The sequence below is a fragment of the Mobula hypostoma genome, chromosome 8, assembly GCF_963921235.1.
Source record: "Mobula hypostoma chromosome 8, sMobHyp1.1, whole genome shotgun sequence".
In the NCBI taxonomy this organism is placed as follows: domain Eukaryota; kingdom Metazoa; phylum Chordata; class Chondrichthyes; order Myliobatiformes; family Myliobatidae; genus Mobula; species Mobula hypostoma.
Genome location: NC_086104.1, coordinates 56,823,402 through 56,847,813, shown reverse-complemented (window position 1 = coordinate 56,847,813; position 24,412 = coordinate 56,823,402). Strand labels below are relative to the sequence as shown.

General features: G+C 40.1%; 1 protein-coding gene across 1 annotated transcript in view; it reads right to left on the bottom strand.

Annotated features, from left to right (window-relative positions):
- Window positions 1–24,412, bottom strand: part of LOC134350550 (echinoderm microtubule-associated protein-like 6) — a 392,224-nt gene that overhangs the window by 288,360 nt on the left and 79,452 nt on the right. The window contains exons 2-3 of the mRNA XM_063055883.1: window positions 16,206–16,365; window positions 14,338–14,436 (exon numbers count right to left, since the gene is read on the bottom strand). Coding sequence (XP_062911953.1) covers window positions 14,338–14,436; window positions 16,206–16,365 — 259 coding nt within the window. The remainder of the gene's footprint in view (window positions 1–14,337; window positions 14,437–16,205; window positions 16,366–24,412) is intronic.

Here is a 24,412-nt window from a genome sequence, read left to right as displayed (position 1 = left end):
GTGTGTGTGGCTCCCAAACAGTCAAGTTCAGGAACAGTTCTTAAAGTCTTAAGATTCAGATGGTAAAGTAGAAAGGTCCAGTAATCCACGGAATAAATGATGGGAGAGATTTGTAAATCCACATTAAAATGTAGAGAGAAGGCGATTATGAAGAAATTCCACAGGTTCCACGCTGGGTAAACGAAATAACAGTCGCCAAAGATCTTATCCGTCGAGTCGTTCTGCAATCCATGTAAAACATCACAGGGTGACAGTCACAAAATATCCCTTCTTCCAACTGGTTACCACATAATACACCCGAATCCAGGTAAGGGTTAACAACGGTGGTTCCTGCAGGATATTCCAACAAAAATCCACGTGTGGATTATACAAAGTGGCACCCCACATCCAGTGCACCGTGTTCTGTTGAGCAACCCAATCTTTTGGGCATGGGAAAGTATCAGACACCATTTCACAGCACATCCCCACTTGCAGTTTGCAATCCAAAGTCCTTCTTCTCTCTCTCCTTACCACCACTGAAAATCTTAGCAGTCTGTTGCAGCCTGTTATATTGATATCATAGTCCCGCCTCATCCAGGCGTCTCTTAAAGTGACACTCACAGTAAATGAAACCCTTAACCCTAACACCTCCTCCCAAAAAGGAAAATTTTGATCTGGAAGAGCAAATTTTTTTGAACTGCAAACTACAATATAAAATACATGTATGATTTGGGCACAGGAGTACATTCAGCTAGAGACTCATTCCACCGAGATGCAGCACGGAGCGTCATTGTAAGTCAGTCCTGCCTGTGGCCATCAAATTTTACAACTCCTCCCTTGGAGGGTCAGACACTCTGAGCCAATAGGCTGGTCCTGGACTTATTTCCATCTGGCATAATTTACATATTATTATTTAATTATTTATTGTTTTATATTGCTATATTTATACTCTATTCTTGGTTGGAGCAACTGTAACGAAACCCAAACTGCAAACTTAACATCTGGAAAGACAATCGGCAATGATATTATCCTTGCCTTTAAGGTGAGTTATCATAAGACAAAGGAGCAGAAGTCGGCCATTCGGCCATCGCGTCTGCTCCGTCATTTTATCATGAGCTGATCCATTCTCCCATTTAGTCCCACTCCCCCGCCTTCTCATCATAACCTTTGATTCCCTGGCTACTCAGATACCTATCAATCTCTGCCTTAAATACACCCAGTGACTTGGCCTCCACTGCTGCCCGTGACAACAACTTCGATAGATTCACCACCCTCTGCCAAAAAAAATTTCTTCGCATTTCTGTTCTGAATGGGCGCCTTTCAATCCTTAAGTCATGCCCGCTCATACTAGGCTCCCCCATCATGGGAAACAACTTTGCCACATCCACTCTGTCCATGCCTTTCAACATTAGAAATGTTTCTATGAGGTCTCCCCTCAGTCTTCTGAACTCCAAGGAATACAGTCCAAGAGCGGACAAACGTTCCTCATATGTTAACCCTCTCTTTCCCGAAATCATTCTAGTGAATCTTCTCTGTACCCTCTCCAACGTCAGCACATCCATTCTTAAATAAGGAGACCAAAACTGCCCACAATACTCCAAGTGAGGTCTCACCAGCACTTTATAGAGCCTCAACATCACATCCCTGCTCCTATACTCTATTCCTCTAGAAATAAATGCCAATACTGCATTTGCCTTCTTCGCTGACTCAACCTGGAAGTTAACCTTAAGGGTATCCTGTACGAGGACTCCCAAGTCTCGTTGCATCTCAGAACTTTGAATTATTTCCCCATTTAAATAATAGTCTGCCCATTTATTTCTTCTGCCAAAGTGCATAACTATACACTTTCCAACATTGTATTTCATTTGCCACTTTGCCCATTCTTCCAATCTATCCAAGTCTCTCTGCAGACTCTCCGTTTCCTCAGCACTACCGGCCCCTCCACCTATCTTCATATCGTCAGCAAACTTAGCCACAAAGCCATCTATTCCATAATCCAAATCGTTGATGTACAATGTAAAAAGAAGCAGCCCCAACACGGACCCCTGTGAAACACCGGCAGCCAACCAGAATAGGATCCCTTTATTCCCACTCTCTGTTTCCTGCCAATCAGCCAACACTCTATCCATGTATGTAACTTTCTCGTAATTCCATGGGCTCTTATCTTGTTAAGTAGCCTCATGTGTGGCACCTTGTCAAAGGCCTTCTGAAAATCCAAATATACAACATCCACTGCATCTCCCTTGTCTAGCCTACTGGTAATTTCCTCAAAAAATTGTAATAGGTTTGTCAGGCAGGATTTTCCTTTAAGGAATACATGCTGAGTTCTGCCTAACTTGTCATATGCCTCCAGGTACTCTGTAACCTCATCCTTGACAATCGACTCCAACAACTTCCCAACCACCGGTGTCAAGCTAACAGGTCTATAGTTTCCTTTTTGCTTCCATGCCCCCTTCTTAAATAGCAGAGTGACATTTGCAATCTTCCAGTCCTTCGGAACCATGCCAGAATCTATTGACCTTTGAAAGATCATCGCTAATGCCTCCGCAATCTCCACAGCTACTTCCTTCAGAACACGAGGCTGCATTCCATCTGGTCCGGGAGATTTATCTACCTTTAGACTATTCAGCTTCCTGAGTACTTTCTCTGTCGTAATTGTGACTGCACACACTTCTCTTTCCTGCCACCCTTGAGTGTCCGGTATACTGTTGATGTCCTCCTCAGCGAAGACTGACGCAAAATACACGTTCAGTCCTCCGCCATCTCCTTATCTCCCATTACAATTTCTCCAGCATCATTTTCTATCAGTCCTATATCTACTCTCACCTGTCTTTTACTCTTTATATACTTGAAAAAGCTTTTAGTACCCTCTTTGATATTATTTGCTAGCTTCCTTTCATAGTTCCTCTTTTCCCTCTTAATGACCTTCTTGGTTTCCTTTTGTAAGGTTTTAAAAACTTCCGAATCCTCTGTCTTCGCACTAATTTTTGCTTCCTTGTATGCCCTCTTCTTTGCTTTAACTTTGGCTTTGACTTCCCTTGTCAACCACAGTTGCATTCTTTTTCCATTTGAAAATTTCTTCTTTTTTGGAAATATACCTGTCTTGCACCTTCCTCACTTCTCGCATAAATTCCAGCCACTGCTGCCCTGCCGTCCTTCCCATTAGTGTCCCTTTCCAGTCAACTTTGGCCAGTTCCTCTCTCATGCCACTGTAATTTCCTTTACTCCACTGAAATACCGACACATCAGATTTCCGCTTCTCTTTTTCAAATTTCACAGTGAACTCAATCATGTTATGATCACTGTCTCCTAAGGGTTCCTTCACCTTAATCTCTCTAATCACCTCCGGTTCATTACACAATACCCAATCCAGTACAGCTGATCCCCTAGTGGGCTCAACAACAAGCTGTTCTAAAAAGCCATCTCGCAGACATTCTACAAATTCTCTCTTGAGATCCAGTGCCGACCTGATTTTCCCAATCCACTCGCATGTTAAAATCCCCCACAATTATCATAACACTGCCCTTCTGACAAGTCTTTTCTATTCCCTGTTGTAATTTGTAGTCCACATCACTGCAGCTGTTTGGAGGCCTGTATATAATTGCCATCAGCGTCCTTTTACCCCTGTGATTTCTTAGCTCAACCCATAAAGATTCTGCACCTTCCGATCCTATATCACCTCTTTCTAATGATTTAATAACATTTCTTACCAATAAAGCCACGCCTCCCCCTCTGCCTACCTTCCTATCTTTCCGATACACTGTGTATCCTTGGATGTTCAGCTCCCAAAAACACGCATCCTTTAGCCACGTCTCAGTGATGGCCACAATATCATACCTGCCAACCTGTAGCTATACGACAAGATCATCCACCTTAGTCCTTATGCTGCGTGCATTTAAGTTTAACACCTTAAGACCATTATTTGGTCCTTTTTGTTTTGATTTCACTGCAACTTTATTGCACTGCAACTCATCCCAATGGCTACAAATTTGCCCCATCACCTGCCTGTCTTCCTTTCTTTTTCAATCTCTTTATTAATTTTAGAATATATAAACAAAACATAGCAATGATACAAATAATAGGAGATAAATTGTTACACTTACAAACAGTAATTTGTAAAGTCCAATATTGAAATTTGACAAAGCTCCCAATCATGTAAAACTAACAACGGATAAAACAGATAAAAAAAACTTTAAAAAAAAACACGAAAAAGAAAAAAAAAACCAAAACCAAAAAGAAAACTCCAACCCAAAAGAAAGACAAAATTAATCAACTAAATTAAAAGACTTGGGCAAATCTAAGAACTTAAAAATGAAAAAGAAGAAAACCTCAGTGCCAACGACTCCATTCCCCTCCAACAACAATACAGAGAAATAGAATAGGTTTGGAAATAAAGATATTACATTAAGTGAAAATGCTGAATGAATGGCCTCCAAGTTTTTTCAAACTTGATGGAAGGGTCATAAACTGCACTTCTAATTTTCTCCAAATTCAAACACAGCATAGTTTGTGAAAACCAATGAAATACCTTAGGAGGATTAATCTCTTTCCAATTCAATAAAATAGACCTTCTGGCCATTAAAGTAAGAAATGCAATCATTCTTCGTGATGAAGAGGTTAAATTATTTAAATCTATCATTGGTAGTCCAAAAATAGCAGTAATTGGATGCGGTTGTAAGTCTATATTTAAAACTGTTGAAATAATATCAAAAATATCTTTCCAATATTTCTGCAACAGGGGCCTGCCTGTCTTCCTGACATCTTTACTGCTCACTATCTTAGATTTATTTCTGTTCTCCCCTTCCTCTGCTCTGTCATTCCAGTTCCCATCCCCCTGCCAAATTAGTTTAAACCCTCCCTAACAGCTCTATTAAACTTTCCCACGAGGATATTGGTCCCCTTCGGGTTCAGGTGTAACCTGTCCTTTTTGAACAGGTCATACTTCCCCCAGAAGAGATCTCAATTATCCAAGAATCTGAAGCCCTGCCCCCTGCACCAGTCTCTCAGCCATGCATTCATCTGCCTGGTCCTACTATTCTTGCGCTCGCTAGCACGGTCATACTCCTGCATGAGATTACACTCCTGCAAAATCAGACTCCAATTTAACAACCTTCTATTTTATTTTTCACTTTACTCAAGAACACCAATGGATTATGATCTGTATGAACCACAAGTGGTTTCTGAGCTGGGTAAACATACACATCAAAATGCTGCAAAGCCAAAATAAGTGATAATAATTCCTTCTCAATGGTGGAGTATTTTCTTTGATGCTCATTAAATTTCTTTGAAAAGTAAGCCACAGGATGGTCAACATCACCACAATCATCCCTTTGTAATAATACTGCTCCTGCAGCTTCATCACTGGCATCCACAGCTGTGGAAAATGGCTTTGCAAAGTTAGGTGACATGAGCACAGGTTTTTTTTGGTAATTTATTTTTTATTGAATTTCATCATCAAACAAACATTTCCATAAGATGTATTTCAGATACAGTACATATCTATCATATAATCTTATTTGTCGCAAATCTCCACATAATATTTATCTGAGGTATATACTTATAGAAAGGAGAGGAAAGAAAGAACAATCGAAAGAAGAAAACTATATACCGAGTAGGGAGTGATCTTTTTTTTTAACAACATATTCATTGACTTGTGAGAATAAAATCAGGCCAATGAGGTGTTATGTAGTTAAACCATTTTTTCCAGTATGAATAAAATTGTTCCAACTTATGATTAACAGATCTGTTATCTTCTCCATTTTGTAAATGTCCATTGTAATTTCCATCCATACATTTAGAGTTGGGCTCTCCTGTGATAACTATTTCCTGGCAAGGGTCTTTTTACCAGCCACCAGCAGTCCATTCATTAAATATTTATCTCTTTTCAACCATTCTTGAGGTATATACCCAAAATATATGGTCTTACTCTCTGAGGGTATTTCACATTTAAAGATGTCTTGTAGGCCATTATCTATCCTACTTCAATAGTCTTTGATAATGGAGCATTCCCAAAAAATATGATAATGTTTTGCATTTTGATTTCCACAATTTCTCCAGCAAACAGGGGGCTATTATCATAATGGGATTTCTGAGAGGGTGTAATAATATATTTTATCAAGTTTTTCCACCGAAACTCCTTCCATTTCTGTGGACTGGTACACTTCCATTGATACCTCCATATTATTGTCCAGTCTTTCTCAGATATTATTATCCCTCCTTCCTTCTCCCATTTTGTTTTCTGAGCACAGGTTGATGACATAAATGGCTTTTAATTTATCAAGTGCCTCCTGACAAGGCTCTGTTCAAACAAACTTTTCACCCTTCTTCAAGAGTTTAGTCAATGGGAGAGCAACATCAGCAAAGTTCTTACAGAATTTGCGATAATATCCGACCATTCTCAGGAATCTTCTGAGAGCTTTTTTACTGGTTGGAATGGGAATCTCAGAAATTGCCTGAACAGGAGCCAACCTGCCCTGACCAACAACATACCAAGATCCGTCACAGTGGCATGGCCAAATTCACTCTTAGCTAAAATAACTGTCAGGTTGGCCTTTGAGAGCCTGTCAAACAGCTTTTCCACTGCAGCGATATGGGCTTCCCATGTGTCATTTCCTGTGACCAAATCATTAATATAGGCATCTGTGTGCTTTATACCTTGAATTACAGAATTAATCATCCTCTGGAATGTTCCTGGAGCATCTTTCATTCCAAATGGCAGAACATTGTATTCATACAACCCAGAAGGTGTTACAAATGCAGAAATTTCTTTACCTCTATCCGTCAGTGGAACACATCAATACCCTTTTAACAGATTGATCTTTGTAAGAAACTTAGCTGTTCCAACCTTGTCCACACGATCATCCACTCTAGGGATGGGATAGGTATCTGTTTTTGTTACAGCGTTCACCTTTCTGTCATCAGTACAAAACCTGATACTACCATCTGGTTTAGGTACCATAACACAAGATGAATTGAATCTGAAGTAGAATGACTAATAATACTATTTTTCAACATATACTCAATTTCTTGTTCAGTGTGTGAGGCTACTGTTGTTCTTTTTGGGATATCAGGGAACAAATCCCTAAATTTTATAATTAACTGCTTCATCTGCTGCCACTGCTGTGGCTGTAAATGAGCCAATTTCTCATCAAGATTTTCCAAAATAGTCAAATTTGTCAATCTGGCTGAAATAATGTTTGATTTAAAATAAGCCTCAGATGGATCAGCTGATAAATTTCCAGAGAGGTCAGCTTCATTGTTATTGACAACAACAGTCACAGTTGTTGTTTGTTTCTCATGATACAATTTCAGCATGTTTACATGACACAGCTGCATTGGCCTTCATCTATCTGGTGTTTTGACTACATAATCCACATCATTAACTTTAGACACAACCTCATAAGGACCATGAAATTTTGCTTGTAGAGGATTTGTCTGGACCCGGAACAAAACAAGCACCTTATCTCCCACCTGGAATGACCTCATTCTGGCTCTCTTATCATGCAAAGTTTTCATTCTTTCCTGGGTTGATTTTAAATTTCCCCTTGCTAAATTGCAAGCCCTTTTCAATCTTCACATGAGTCTGGTTCACAGATTTCTTCAAATTCCTAAACCTTTGCCTATAGGCTTGTGGAACCAGCTCATAAGCTTTAAGCACAGCCTGCTTCACAATCTCATAATTAGCTGCATCTTCAACTGATAGAGCAGAATAAACCTGCTGACCCTTTCCCTTAACTACACTCTGTAACAGAAGAGGCCAACCAACTTCTGGCCACTTTAATCTTTTGAGCTACTTTTTCAAAATGCTGAAAGTATTTATCAACCCTAGCCTCATCAAATGGAGGGACCAATTTAACTTCCCAACTGGCAACAAATTTATCACCAGAGTCAAACACTAGACCCCGTTGCTGTAGTCTCTCTAACTTCTCTAGCTCAAACCTCCTTTGTTTTTCTGCTTCCTCCCTGTTTGTCTTTTTCCTCAGCTTCAAACTTCCTTTGTCTTTCCTTTTCCACAGCCTCAAACTGCCTTTGTCTTTCCCTGTCCTCTAATTTAACTTTATTTGGTCCAGCTTCAACTGGATCTGAGGGTTAACTGGTTTACTTACAGGAAACCTTTCTAACACCCTCTCTTCAAACTTCCCCATAGATACATAATGCTCAGCTATTCTCCTCTGAATCACTGCCTTGCTCATTGTTGGCTTTACCGCAGTAAGTTCCAGCTCTTTAGCAGTGGCAAACAAGTCATCCTTTCTGGCATCCCCTAATGCTTTAGGGGTTGGCAATGTCAGAAATTCCCCAATATCCATGGCTGCTGGTTTCCACAAACAAATCAATCAAAAGGGAGATAACCAATCAGATCGATAATCAATCAATAAACTCCAATTTTTTTTCATATCCCGGACGAGTCCCCAATTTATTTTACGTACCAGCAGCAATAGATCACAAATTGAGTCAGGTTTTAATGTTAAAACCACGATCTTTATTAGTACCTACTCAAAATATAAAAGATTAAACCAAATAAACAGAAGTTAACAGTGTTATGCGCGTAAATGGTAAATTGCCTCCTGAGCTAGCCTCCTGAGCTAGCCCTAGCCCTATTTTCCCATGTTTGACCTCCATCTCTCTAAACCTCTTCAATCCATATACTTATACTCCAGATGGCGTTTCAATGTTGCCAATATATCAAACTCAACCAATATTTCTGGCAACTCATTCCAAATATACATAACCTGTTGTGAGAAGGTTCCCCTGATGATCATTTTAGATGTCTCATTTCTGATCTTAACCTCCTGTTAATAGCACCCTCATCCTGGGAAAATATAATGCACTTTCACCCTGCTTATGCCCAAGGAATGAGATGACAAGCAATCTGCAAGGATATATGGATAGGTTAAACAACAGGGCAAAAATCTGGCAAGAATTAGGATATTCACAAAGGAAGAAAATTTACAGGAAAAAATCATTAAGAGAAACTATAGAATGCTGCATTATAAAGCGATCTGGATATCCTCAAAGGTGAAACAAGAAGTTTGTCTTAGGAAGCCAGTAGATGGAGTATCAAAACAGTAATTTTACAGGCACTTGGAATCAACATCTGAAGTACTCTAGAACTTTAGTCTCATTTAAAGAAATTATATTCTTCCCCTCACAACAGTTGAAACAAGATTCGGTAGACTGATTTCCAAGATCAAAGTAATTTCTCAGGACAAATTACTGAACAGATCAGGACTTTACTTACTGGAGTTTAAAGAAGGAAAACCTAACCCTATTGGAATAAAACAATGGGGGGTTGACAGCGCATTGCTGGGAGAACCGAGAGTTGAAAGAGCTTCATATTTGGGAGCTGCCTGTTTACGATGGTGATGAGGAATAATTTCTTGTGACAGAACTGAGGCCAAACCTTTGAAAGTAGGTTGAGATACAGATTTTAGTCTATGGGTGGGGGGAGGGGGCTATGGGAACAAACAGGAATGTGGATCTGAGGACAAAATCAGATCAGCCATAATGTTATTAGAAAAATGGGTTCAAGAGCCTGCTCTTGATCCAGTTTGTTTCATTTTAACCACTCAAGAGTAAATATTTATGTTTGTTATTTACCTTTGATTCTTCCTAGCGTTAAAAAATCATGCATTTTAATTTGTGCTTTGGTAATGCTGGAATATTCAATACTTAACTGATACGATGGAATCTGGCTATCAATCTGAGCAAATGTTATGATAGTTTTTCTGTTAAATGTATTCAGCACAATTAAAGCTGTAATAGTATTTTGAATGTACAAACCTTTTTTTAAAAGTATTCCTGATATAATTTAGTGTTTTAATATTATTGCTACAATGAAAATAAACATTATTTAATGAAATACAGTGTGTTTTAACTTTGTATTGAAATGATACAAGGTCAAGAAGCAAACCACAATGGTCAGTTGAGGGAAAAAAATAATAGTAACAAAGAATTCAAATCAAACCAGAGTACTAATTCAGTGTGGAATTGGTTTTTGTTTTGGAAGCTGACAGTGTATACTAGGAATAAAATTCTCATACCTTCTAAGAAATAAGGAATGTCGGTATCCAGAGCAAGATACAGGCTAACTAAGGTTGGTGCAGCTAGCACATTCCCAATTATTTGGGTAGGGTATTTCAATCTTGATGGGAAAGTAAGGTGGTGTTTTAACTAATAATAATATTTTTAATTTGTTTCAATTTTAACTATGGATAAATTTTTAAATTTTTCAGTTGACCATCAGATGCATTTGACTGTTGAAAAATCTGCAACAACATGAAGTGCTAAAAGACCATTGGATTTTGTCTGTGGGCAGGCAAGTAGCAGGACATCAGGATTAATCTGGAACCCTGACATCAGGGTTAACTCTTGCTGATAGTTCCATCTCACAATGCTTACTGCGATGAAGGCTTCAGGCCAATTGGATTTGAAGAACTAAACAGTACACGTGACCACGAGGCAAAGGCCAAGTCAAGCACAATCCAGCCCTTCACGATGAGCAGATTGGTTATCTAAAAAGGATCTGTTCAAATGGGCCATTTTTAGGAGAGCAAGTGCAACACATCACTTTTGGGGCTTAAAAATTAGCATCTTAATTATTAAGATGGATTGAAGGTCTGGGTGTACCATAGTATAGTATGCTAACAACACAAAATGGGGCAGGAAAAAATATCCCATATAAAAGACATTATGCAAAGGAATACCCATTAATTTCATCAACTTTGTCCCCAATTTCCACCCTGCCCTTAAATTCACGATCCATTTCTGAGTTCTCGCTCTCATTTCTCGATCTCTGTCTCTACTTCTGGAGACAAACTGTCGAACAACATCTTTTATGCTGTAAACTGACCAATTCCCATGGTTATCTTGATTATACCTCTTCCTACTCTGTCTCCTGAAAAAATGCTCTTCTCTTTCCTCAGTTCCTTCATCTCCGCCACATCTATTCCCAGGATGCGACTTTGCTTTCCAGGACATCAGAGAAAAGAATGGGGTATCCCTTCTTTCAACAGTGATGCTGCCCTTATCCATATCTCCTCCTTTTCCTGAACATCCACGCTCACCACATCTTCTTGTCACCTTGAACACTCCTGCCAGTTGGTTGGCACAGGTTTTCAATGCTCTACCAGGTACACCATCAGAGCTTGATGCCTTGCAAAGGTTCACCCTCCTGTAAGATGTTCTGATGTCTGCCTCAGACAAAAATCACAGGACTACCAGATGCTGCAGGGATCTGTGTGCATAAAAGGCACTGAGCTCAGCAGGGAGTGAGGCATAACTGACCTCCACAATAGTAGGTATTGCCTTGTAAGATGCAATGGCCTGCAAAGCCTGCCAAAGATGATGTGTCATAGAGTCATAGAGAAATACAGCACAGAAAAAGGTCCTTCAGCCCATCTAATCAATGCTGAAACCATTTAAACTGCCTACTCCCATTAACCTGCACTGAGACCATAGCCCTCCATATCCATACTATCTATGTACCTATCCAAACTTCTCTTAAATGGTGAAATTGAGATCATAAGTACCACTTGTGCTGGCAGCTCATTCCACACTTTTATGACCCTCTAATTGAAGAAGTTTCCCCTCATGTTTCCCTTAAACTTCTCATCTTTCACCTTTAAGCTATGACCTCTAGTTGTAGTCCCACCCAACCTCAGTGGAAAAAGCCTGCTTGCTTACTCTATCTATACCCCTTAACATTTTGTACACTTCTATCAAGTCTCCTCTCAACCTTCTATATATTCTAAAGAATACAGTCCTACCCTGTTCAATCTATCCTTATAACTCAGGTCCTTCCGACCCAACAATATCCTTGTAAATATCCCTTTCTCTGCAATCTTTCAACCTTGCTTCCATCTTTCCTGTAGGTAAGTGACCAAAACTGCACACAATAGTCCAAATTAGACCTCACCAACATCTTATACACCTTCAACATAACATCCCATCTTCTGAACTCAACACATTGATTTATGAAAGCCACTATGCCAAAAGCTTTCTTCACGACCCTATCCACCTGTGATGCCACTTTCAACAAATTATGGACCTGTATTCCCAGATTCCTTTGTTCTACCACATTCCTCAGTGCCCTTAGCATTCACTGTGTAAGACCTAACCTGGTTGGTCCTACTGAAGTGCAAAACCTCACACTTGTCTGCAGTATATTACATCTACCATTTTTCAGCCCACTTTTCCAGCTGGTACAGATCCCGCTGCAAACCACGATAGCCTTCTTTGCTGTCCACTACACCCCAATCTTGGTTTCATCCACAAATTTCCTGATCCAGTAAATTACATTATCACCCAGATCACTGATTTAGATGACAACCAACAAAGGCCCCAGCACCTATCTCTGTGGTACACCACTAGTCACAAGCCTCCAGTCAGAAAGGCAACCCTCTACAACGCACTCTGGCTTCTCCCACAAAGTCAATGTCTAATCCAATTTACTACCTCATCCTGAATGCTGAGTGACTGAACCTTCTTGACCAGCCTCCATGCAGGACCTTGTCAAATGCCTTACTAAGGTCTATGTAGACAACATCCACTGCCTTGCCTTCATCAACTTTCCTGGTAACTTTCTCAAAAAACTCTGTAAGACTGGTTAGACATGACCTACCACGCACAAAACCATGCTGACTATCGTTAATCAGTCCAAATACCTACACATCTGGTCCCTTAGAATAGCTTCTAAAAACTTAGCCACAAATTATGTCAGATTCACCGACTCACTGATGTGCATTCAATTCCATCTCTAATTTCAATTGAAATTGATTTTTTACACTTAAAATAGCCTTACATAGATCATACCTGGACTTTTTTTTATACTTCTGGATCACCAGTCTTGATTGTCAGAGATCTAGCCCTCTTGGGTCTCCTGATTCATCCACACATTTCAGTTTGAGCATATCTGGTATGTTCTCAAAGGAACACACAAATTTTGAAGTTGGTGACAACTGTGGCATATTTATTCAGTTTCAAAGATGAGTCCCTGAATATTGTCCAGTCCACTGACTCAAGGTAGTCCTGTAAGCGCTCCTCTGTCTCCCTTGACCATACCTTCTTGGTCCTCACCACTGGTGCTGTGGTCTTTAGTCTCATGCCTATATGCCAGGGTAAAGTTCATCCAAGTGATTGGACTTTGCAAAGTGTAGACATGGCATGGCACGGCACAGTAGGTGTTCTTGATGATTGTAGTCAAGTGTGTTGGCTCCTGTGGTTCCCCAGGTGACACTTTGCTGGCCTGTGTGAAATCCCTCGCAAAGATAGGGATAGTAATCTGAAGCAACAAGCATGCTACAGAAACTCAATGAGTGCAGGTAACATGTATGAAGGGAAATCAACAGTTTTAGACAAACCCCTTCATCAGGACTGGAAACAGAGAAGGGAGATTGCCAGTATGGGGAGCAGGGATAAACAAGAGTTAACAGATGATAGGTAAGTTCAGGTGAGGGGGACGATAGGTAGCTGGATAGAGGGGTAGAGTGGGAATGATGTATGAAGCTGTGAGGTAATAAGTGGAAGTGACAAAGAGCTAAAGAAGACAGAATATCATAAAAAATCAGTGGATCATGGAGTAAAAGAAAGGAAGTGAGGGGAACCAGAGGGACATGTGTGTGGGTGATGGGCAGATTAAGAGGACAGGGAAAAAGAAAGAAAAGGTGTGAATGAACCAAAGGCATAAGAGAAAATAAAGGGTGGGGAGTGGGGTAGAGAGGGGAGTAGTTACCGAAGTTAAAGAAATCAATGTTCAGCCTATGGAAGTAGTCAGTTTAATTTCGTTTGGTTTGATTCAATCATGGAGGAATAGTCTCTCTCAGTTAATGCTACAGCCTAGATCAGCCATGGCTTTGGCCAGATCAATATCAGCTCTGTGACATGAATTGAACATAATTTCTAGAGACACTGCTGTTGAGCTGGTAGAGACAAAATATTCTAGGATCTTAAAGAGGAAAGCAAAGTAGAAATAAGACAACGGAGAACAATTTATTAGGCATGTTTTTGTACAAGAAATGAAGAAACCAATTTATTTTAGAGGAAATATTATTGATGGAAAATGAAACTCTGAACAAAAGTTATCATAGACGAATAAATCTAGATACTACCAATTACAAATATTTACACACTTTTATTGTGGAATCACTGCTAACAATCCTGGTTTGTAGACTTCAGAATTGTATTTATATTTCCTTTTTCAGAGATTTATACAGTAACTAAATTCATTTTATGTTCATGTATTAGACAAAGCTGCACAAACCCAAATACTTCAATATGATTATATTGTTTTTATTGATCTGTAACTGTGCCCAATACATAGCAATTCCAACTAAGAAACCAAATAATGTCTTGAATGCTTACCCTATCTGAGTGACCAGTTGCTGTTGCTACTACTTTTCCTTTTCTCCAATCCCAGATGCAGGCTGTATTTTTGGCATCTAGTCCTATGGAAGCCAATCGCTGAGAGAGGAAAAAAGATCATTATTTAAGCAAACATTACCTTTGAGTACTCAAATATTACTTAATTTAAATTTTACAACAGCTCAGTATTTTAAATTTCAAATATTTAAAATACTGTTATTTGTTAGCTGTTACCTGAATTGTTAGCTGTTCAAATATCAAGAACTATCACAAATATTTGCTTTTCTTTAATTATAACCAAAAGTAACCATCATTCAGAAGCTTAATTCTGCTCTCAAATACAGTGGCTTTTCATATACTAATTTTGTTTTTGATCACAATCTGTCAAATTGTAACATATTGGATAAGCAGAGAGTATGATTTTATCCTTATAGTACTCACCCTCCCTGACCACAATGACAAAGTTTGGAAGTAATTACCATTAAAAGATCCAAATATAAAAGAAGTCACTTGAATCAGATTCAAGAACGCCTATTGCCAAAGATCTATAACAATATATATTACTAATGATCCAAAAGAAGTGAACAATATAAGCAAAACAGACATGATGTTTTAACCTCCTTTCATCTTATTTCATTTCATCTTCCATTTTGTTCAGTCTTATTACTTCCATTGCATTTTTCCCCCTCAACTTTCTTATTACTTTTCCTGTATATTGTAACAACTTTATTTTATTTCTTTATATCCTACTAGTTCAACAGGATTATAATAACCCCAAGAAAAAGCTCCATGTGGTTAAAAAGCCCATACTTTAAATAAAACTGATAATGTTTGAAACTAAAATACAGAATATTATGAGATAATTTCAAAAATATGCAACCAGTAAATTATACTATTACAGAATAGAGTACATAAAGACAATGAAAAGTAAAGTTTGCCAAAATAATTTCCCATCTGGAACATTAGCATGGCCACTGATGATATGAGAGAAACAATTTAAGAGTACCTGCCAAAAGATGCCATATGCTTAATCCATGATTGGAAAAATCACATCTTGGCAGATGTTGACAAAAATTTCAATAGTTCCCCTCACCCCACTAATACTTAGATAATTAGAAACATAGAAAACCCACAGCACAACACAGGCCCCTGGCCCACAAAGCCCCGCCGAACACGTCCCCACCCCAGAAACTACTTAGGTTTACCACAGCTCTCTGTTTTTCTGAGCTCCATGTACCTGTCCAGGAGTCTCTTGAAAGACCCTATCGTATCCGCTGAGTCAAGATTTCCTATGCATTTGTGAGCAGCAGATGAATTATTGAGGAAAAATAGCAGTCATTTTCATGATATTGTGCTTTCATTGACGTCAATTATTATATCATGTCTGTGCTTCATAACATCTGAGCTGGTTTTTAACAGAGCTCTATGCTCATGACAAAAGGCAATAATACTTTGGTGAGATTGTCCCAAATTGAAGCTACTACCAAAAGTCATATTTTGAGGATGTAACTAAGAGTTGCAATATCAACCCATGAGAACAGCACGGTTTCCAGCTGCAGATGCAGAGACCCCACCATGTGGGCAACTATCAAAGCATTTTAAAACGTCTCCATCTGTCAGAAAACTGTTCAAACAGACTTAAATTGTTGAAAATTAAAGCAAAAAAATATTTAAAGTATGTTCAGATAAAAAATCTTGGTACTAAAAAGGAATTAAAAACATTAAACAATGACAAAACAAACAAAAACATAGCAATAGTTTTACATGAATTAAGTCTAATCAAGTCCATTTTTCAACTGATAATTACATACAGATTTCAGGCTGCAAATTAACCAAATATGTATATACACCAAATTTTAAATACATACCTGTCCATCAAAATCAAAAGCCAAGCAAGCAATTCCATGCGTATGAATGTCCTTCAGAATAGATACCATCTGTACATTGTATGTATCCCAAATGCAGATATAGGGTTCCTTTCCAACTTGACCTGTTGCAACTAGACTTCTTTCTGGATGTAAAGCAAGGCTAAAAATGAGAGCACAAATTAGTTCTGTATGTGGGCATTTCATGCAAAATACTGTGAACAACTTCAACGTGGCAACTGACTTTGCACTTTTTCTGGGAGTTACTACATACATTACACAGTAACAGCTTTTTTTGTTTTAAAAAAATACAAAATTGCTAATTGCATTATTTTTCTATTTGCAACTATAATTTTCCTTACTATTAAATACTTCTCCTTGTAACATATATTATAGTACATCTATAATTCTTCACTTGGCTTCCAACCACATGCTGTTTAATTAATTTATTTATTCAAAAATGGAGTTTTGCAAATTCTTGAGCTGGAATCTATAGCATTTCCCCCCTCTATTTCAAAGCCATTTGCCTTTGTGAACATTAAGTACAATTCAGCAGAAAGCAAAGCAACAAAGCAGCATATAAGCCCAAATGATAAACATCAGTAATCAGAATCAGACTTAATATCACTGGTGTGATGAAATCATGAAATTTGCTGTTTTGAGGCAGCAGTACATTGCAATACAATATAAATTACAAAAAGAATATGGATAAAAAGAAAAGTAAATTAAATCAGTGTAAAAGAAAAGGAAAGCAAAATACTGAGGTAGTCCTCATGGATTCATTGTCCATTCAGAAATTTGATGTTGAAGGGGAAGAAGCTATTCCTGAAGCACTGAGTGTATGTCTTCAGGGTCCTGTATATCCTCCTTGATGGTAGTAATGAGAAGAGGGCAAGGCAAGTCCTGAGTAATCGGAGTCCTTAATGATCAATGTCATCTTTTTGAGGCATCGCCTTTTGAAGATATCTTGGATTCTGGGGAAGCTAGTGCCCACGAATGAGCTGGTTGAGTTTACAACTTCCTGCAGCTTTTTCCGATCCTGTGCAGTGGCCCCCTCCATAAGAGACGGTAATCCAAACAATTAGAATGCTGTCCACGATACAACTGTAGAAATTTTCAAGTGTCTTTGGTGACAAACCAATCCTCCTCAAACTTATGAAATATAACTGCTGTCATGCCTTCTTTGTAATTACATCTGTTTGTTGGACCCAAGATAGATCCTCAGAGATGCTGACGCTCAGGAACTTGAAACTGCTCACCCTTTCCACTTCTGATCCTTCAATGAGGACTGGTGTGTGTTCCCTCAACTTCCCCTCCCTGAAGTCCACAATCCTTGATGTTAAGTGCAAGGTTGTTGCTACGACACCACTCAACTAGATGATCTGTCTCACTCCTGTCTGTTCCTTACTACCATCTGAAATTCTGCCAATAATAGTTGTGTCAATGGCAAATTTCAAAGTTCAAAGTTTAAAGTAAGCTTATTATCAAAGTACATATATACCACCATATACAACAGAGATTTGTTTTCTTGTAGGCATACACAGTAAATCCAAGAAATACAAAAGAATCAATGAAAGACCACACCCAACAGGACAAACAATAAACTGTGTGAATACAAAAGAAGAAAAAAATAATAATAATAAATAAATAAGCAACAAGAAAGCATGGCCTGAGTGGTGGGAGCCTTTCAAAGGTTCAAAGGTTCATTTTATTGTCAAAGTATGCATGTACAATACAACTGTGATATATGTCTACTCCAGACAGCCATGGGATTGCTGAAAGAAAAGATACCACTCCCCCTACCAGCCAACACAAAAAAGAAAAGAAACAAAATTCACAGACCCCAAACTCACCCCTGCCCACAGCAAAAGAAAAACACAATAATAATCAACAAACCCTTACACAAAACAATCCCCGACCCCCTCATTCACAGAAAAGAACAGTGACAGTAGCTTACACACAAAAAAGTTAATAAATCACCCACCCGCCAATTATCCACAAGAAAGAAAACACTGAAAAACTAAAGGAAATTATAACGTATAGTCCAATAATCACATAAATCTCAGAATACGGAAAACGTCTTCTTGTCTGCATATCAGGTGGGAAGGCACACGGACTTAGCCCTTCCGTAGAGAGTGACCACTGACCTGGGTCTGAACGCTGAACTGGCTGCTGACCATCTCCATTGGGAGCCGTTGCTGACCTGCTCTGCATGCACCTCAACATTTCAATCTTCTTTGCTGCTTCGAGATGGAGCCATTCACGATGATGAATGCTGCTTTCCTGCAACAGCACTCCGCACAGGTGTGCTCAGTGGTGAGGACGGCTTTACCCATGATGGACTGGGCCATATTCACTACTTTTTGCAGGAATTTCCATTCAAAGCCATTGGTGTTTCCATACCAGGCCATGATGCAACCAATCAATATACTCTCCGCCACACATCTATAAAGGTTTTCACTGCCATGCAGAATCTTCACAAACTTCTAAGGAAATAGAAGCTGTTGCTTTCTTCTTAATTGCTGGGCCCAGGACAGATCCTCTGAAATTATAACACCAAGGAATTTAAAATTTCTGACCCTCTCCAGCTCTGATCCTCTGATGAGAACTGGCTCATGGACCACTAATTTCCTTCTCCTGAAGTCAATAATCAGCTCCCTGGTCTTGCAGAGATTGAGCGAGAGGTTGTTGTTGTGCACCACTGAGTCAGATTTTCAATCTATATGCTAATTCTTCACAAGCTTTGATTTGGCCAATGACCGTGATGTCAGCAGCAAACTTAAATAATGACACTGTGCTTAGCTTCACAGAAATAAGTAAAATGCATGTAGAGCAGCGGTTAAGTACACAGCCTTATGGTGCACCTGTGCTGATGGAGACTGTGGAGGAGATGTTGTGGCCATTCTGAGTTAACTGGGTCTGCAGGTGAGGAAATTGATCACCCAGTTGCTCAAGGAGGTATTGAGGCAAGGTCTTTTAAGCTTATTGATTAGTTCTGAGGAGATGATGGTTTTAAATGCCGAGCTGTAGTCGATAAAGAACATCCTGATGCATACACCTTTGCTGACCAGATGTTCCAGGGTTGAGTGTAGAGCCAATGAAATGACAGTTGCTATGGACCTGCTGCACCAGTAGGCAGAATGGAGCAGATTGAAGTCGCTCCTCGGGCAGAGTTGATATGTTTCATCAACAACCTGTCAAAGCACTTCAACACAGTGCATGTAAGTGCTAATGGGCAGTAATCATTGAGGGAGGTTACCATGAAGCTCAGAGACCTCAGCCTTGACCCTGCCTTGTGCAGCTGGATCCTAGACTTCCTGTCAAATCGCTGGCAGGAGGTAAGAGTGGGCTCCCTCACCTCCACCCCTCTGACTCTCAACACAAGAGCCCCTCAGGGCTGTGTACCAAATCCCCTCCCTTACTCCCAATATACCCATGACTGTGTCGCCACCCACAGCTCTAATCTGCTTATTAAATTTGCCCACGACACTACATGGATTGGCCAAATCCCAAACAATAACGAGGTGGCCTACAGGGAAGTCTTCTCTCTGACGTAGTGGTGTCAAGAAAACAACCTCTCCCTCAATGTCACAAAAACAAAGGAACTGGTTGTGGATTACAGGAGGAAAGGAGATGGGCTAACCCCTATTGACATTGACAGATCTGGGGTTGAGAGGGTAAACAGCTTCAAGTTCCTCGGCATCCACTTCACTGAGGACCTCACATGGTCTGTACACGCCGGCTGTGTGGTGAAAAAGGCACACAGCAGCTCTTTCACCTCAAGACGGTTGAGGAAGTTTGGTATGGGCCCCCAAATCAGAAGAACTTTCTACAGGGGCACAATTGAGAGCATCCTGACTGGCTGCTTCTCTGCCTGGTTTGGGAACTGTACCTCCCTTAATCGCAGGATTCTGCTGAGAGTGGTGCAGACAGCCCAGCGCATCTGTAGTTGTGAACATCCCATGATTCAGGACATTCACAAGGCCAGGTATGTAAAGAAGGGCCCGTAGGATCACTGGGGATCCAAGTCACCCCAACCATAATCAATTCCAGCTGCTACCATCTGGAAAACAGTACCACAGCATAAAGGCTAGGACCAACAGGCTCCGGGACAGTTTCTTCCATCAGGCCAGCAGACTGATTAACTCACACTGATTTGAGTGTACTCTATATTACATTGACTGCTCTATTTATTATAAATTACTATGATTGCACATTGCACATTTAGATGAAAATGTAACAAAGATTTTTACTCCTCGTGTATATAAAAGATGTAAGAAATAAAGTCAATTCAATTCAATGTTCTTCTTCGGGACCATTATAATTGAAGCCTGCTTGAAGCAGATGGGTACTACAGACTGCTGAAGCGAGAAGTAAAAGATATCGGTGAAAACCCCAGCCAGTTGATCAGCACAGGTGTTTAGTACTTGGTCAGGTACCCCATCTAGGCCAGATGCTTTCCATGAAGGATGGCAAAAGCAAGCATAGAATGCATTGAGCTCATCTGAGAGCAAAGCCTAGTTGTCACCCATGTCACTTTGTTAAGAGGTAATACCATTCAAGCCCTTCCACCGCTGTCAAGCATCCTTCAGTGTTTCAAGTTTGATCCAAAATTGCCATTTCACACTTGAAATGGTTTTCCGGAGATTATACCTGGACCTCTTGTATCCTACTTAGTTTCTAGACCTGAATACCACTGACCTGGTCTTCAGCAGATTGCGGATCTCATGTTCATCCTGGGCTTCTGGTTGGGGAAGACTGAAGGTTTTGAGGGGACACACTTATCTACGACAGTTTTAATAAAGTACTTGACAACCATGGTGTATTTATTCAGATCCTCAAATGAATCCTTGAATGCGGCCCAGTCTACTGAACTGAATCAACCGTAGCCACTCTTCTGCCTCCCGCAACCACTCTTTGTTGTCCGTATCTCTGGAGCCTTACTCTTTAGCTTCTGCCTGTAAGCTGGTAGGAGAGGGACAGTCAATTGATCAGATTTCCCAAAATGTGGTCTGGGCATGGAACGGCAGGCATTCCTCATCGTAGTATAGCAGTGGTCAAGTTTGTTGGGACACCTGGTGCAGTAGGTTACATGCTAATGATAATTGGACAGGGATTTCTTCAAATAAGCCTGATTGAAATCCTGACTGTGATCTGAAATGTGTCAGGGTGAGCTGTTTCTTGTTTGGTGATGGCAGAACATAGAAATCTACAGTACATTACAGGCCTTTTGGCCCACAATGTTGTGCCAACCATGTAACCTACTCTAGAAACTGCTTAGAATTACCCTACCACATAGCCCTCTATTTTACTAAGCTCCATGTACCTATCTAAGTGTCTTTTAAAAGACCCTATTGTATCTGCCTCCACCATCATCACTGGCAGTGCATTCCACACACCCACCACTCTCTGTGTAATAAACTTACCCCTGACATCCCCTCTGTACCTAATTCCAAGCACCTTAAAACTGTACCTACTTGCATTAGCCATTTCAGCCCTGGGAAGAAGTCTCTGGTTGTCCACACGATCAATGCCTCTCATCATCTTGTACACCTCTATCAAGTCAGCTCTCATCCTCCTTTGCTCCAACGAGAAAAGGCTAAGTTCACTCAAACTATTCTCATAAGGCATAATCTTCAATACATGAAACATCCTTGTACATCTCCTCTGCACTCCACATCCGCATCCTTCCTGTAGTGAGGTTGACCAGAAATGAACACAGTGCTCCAAGTGGGGTCTGACCAAGGTCTTATATAGGTGTAACGTTACCCCACAGCACTTGAACTCAACCTCGTGGTTGATGAATGCCAACACACCAAACGCCTTCTTAACAACACTGTCAACCTGCACAGCAGTTTTGACTGTCCTATGGACATGGACCCCAAGATCTCTATATTACTATATTCTGTCTTCAAATTTGACCTACCAAAATGAACCACTTCACACTTATTTGGGTTGAACTCCATCTGCCACTTCTCAGCCCAGTTCTGCATCCTATCGATGTTGTGCTGTAACCTCTGACAACCCTTCAGACTATCCACAACACCCCTAATCTTTGTGTCATCAGCAAACTTACTAACACACCTTTCTACTTCTATTTACTCCTCATGTATGTGAAGGATGTAAGAAATAAAGTCAATTGAATTCAATTCAAATTCTCATAAATCCTGCCTCTCAGGATCTTCTCCAACAACTTGCCCACCACTGAAGTATGATTCACTGGTCTATAATTTCCTGGGTTATCTCTGCTCCCTTTCTTGAACAAGGGAACAACATTTGCAACCTTCAGCATTCAATAACTTGAGTGCCTGATTAACATTGACTTTTGACGCTATGTGAACTGTGGTCAACTTCGTGGAGGAGAACTCTCTTAGTTGTTAGATGTTCCGGGTCAGGAGAAAAAGAGTATGACAAAACTGCCATATCTGAGCACCACAAAGAGTTTATAGAAGACGCTTGAGTTATGCCTAGCCACACAATCACGTGTATAGGACAGCAGCCTGATATAAGTATTGCTACAGTCCAGGTGATCTAAGGCCGAGTGGAGAGCCAATGAGATTGCATTCGCTGTAGATCTCTTGTGGCGATGGGCAAATTGCAGCGGGTGCATGTCCTTGTTTAGGCAGGAGTTGATTCTAGACATGACCAACCTCTCAAAGCACTTCATCGCAGTAGATATGAGTGCCACTAGGTGATAGTCATTGAGGTAGCCCACACTGCTCTTCTTGGGCACTGGTATGATTGTCGCCCTTTTGAAGCATGTGAAAAACTCTGACTGCAGCAATGACAGATTGAAAATGTCCTTGAACATGGGCACAGGTTTTCAGAGCCCCACCAGGTAAACCATCAGGGCGTGACACCTTGCAAGGGTTCACACTCTTAAAAAATGATCTGGCATCAGATGAGTCACCAGATGCTGCAGGGATTTACACATGCGTAGTTTTATTCTCCCTTTCAAAGTGTGCATAAAAGGCATTGAATTCATTTGGGGGTGAAGCATCATAGCCATACATGATGTTAGATCATGATGTCAGGTTTCACTTTGTAGGATGCAATGGTCTGCAAACCCTGTCAGAGTTTATGTGCATTTGATTCAGGGTCTAACCTCAATCAGAATTGTTTTCTCACAAGTAACAGCTTTCTATTGGTCATACCTAGAATTCTTGTATACTTTTGCCACAGATCTGCCCTCAGTAGAATACGAATCTCCTGGTTCATCCATGGCTTTTGGTTTGGGTATGTCCAGTTGAATCGTCTTGAAGATCCTCCTGATGCTGTTGTTGTGTGATACATTCTATGAGTTTGACCATGGTTTTCTTAGCAAATAGATTCTAGGAAACCTAGTACCTAGCAACAGTGATTTGCTATTGCCTACCGTTGGGCGAACTAAAGAAATCGCCATTTCTCTTCCCAAATGTCCATCCGCCTGTACTATAGCCGTTGACATTTGAGGCCCTAGCTCATCCACCTTCTCTGTCATAAGTTCAGTTACTGAAAATGCTAGATCTGCAGTTGGCCTTCGCTCGTATCCTGAGCAGGAACCCTTGCAGGTGCTACCATTCCAGGTCAGAGCGGCCCTGGGAGCAATGAATGACTAAGGGATAACTCCACTTTCCCCAAAGCTCTGAAAGTCCCCAATCAGAGCCTCATCACCGGTTGCAGTTTAGAGTCATACCCAGGACATTGCTTCGCTCGGTAGGGTTGATTCTGGTCAGCAGGGGATCCCCGACCGTCATCAAGCTACTGCTCATAAAATTGAAGTAACACAAAAGAAAATTATTGCCACTTGGAATGCAAGAACCCTATATTAAACAGGAAGATTGGACAATGTGATAAATGAAATGGAAAGACTAAAAATTAACATCATGGGAATTAGTGGTTCGTTGGATAGGTGCTAGAACAGGTCAGAATAGAAATAAAACACTAATTTATTCTTGTGGAACATCCCATACTAATGGAGTAGGAATTCTTATGGATGAAAACATGGCAAAAAGTGTTTTAGGACATTGGGCAATATCAGAAAGAGTGCTGCTTGTTAGACTCAGAGGACAACCATTTGATTTAGCAATTATACAGGTATATGCACCAACAACAGAACAAATGAGGATATAGATAAATTCTATGAAGAGCTTGAACAAGCAAAGAATGGATGCAAATCTCAAGATATTGTTATTGTCATGGGAGATCTAAATGCTAAAGTAGGACAAGGT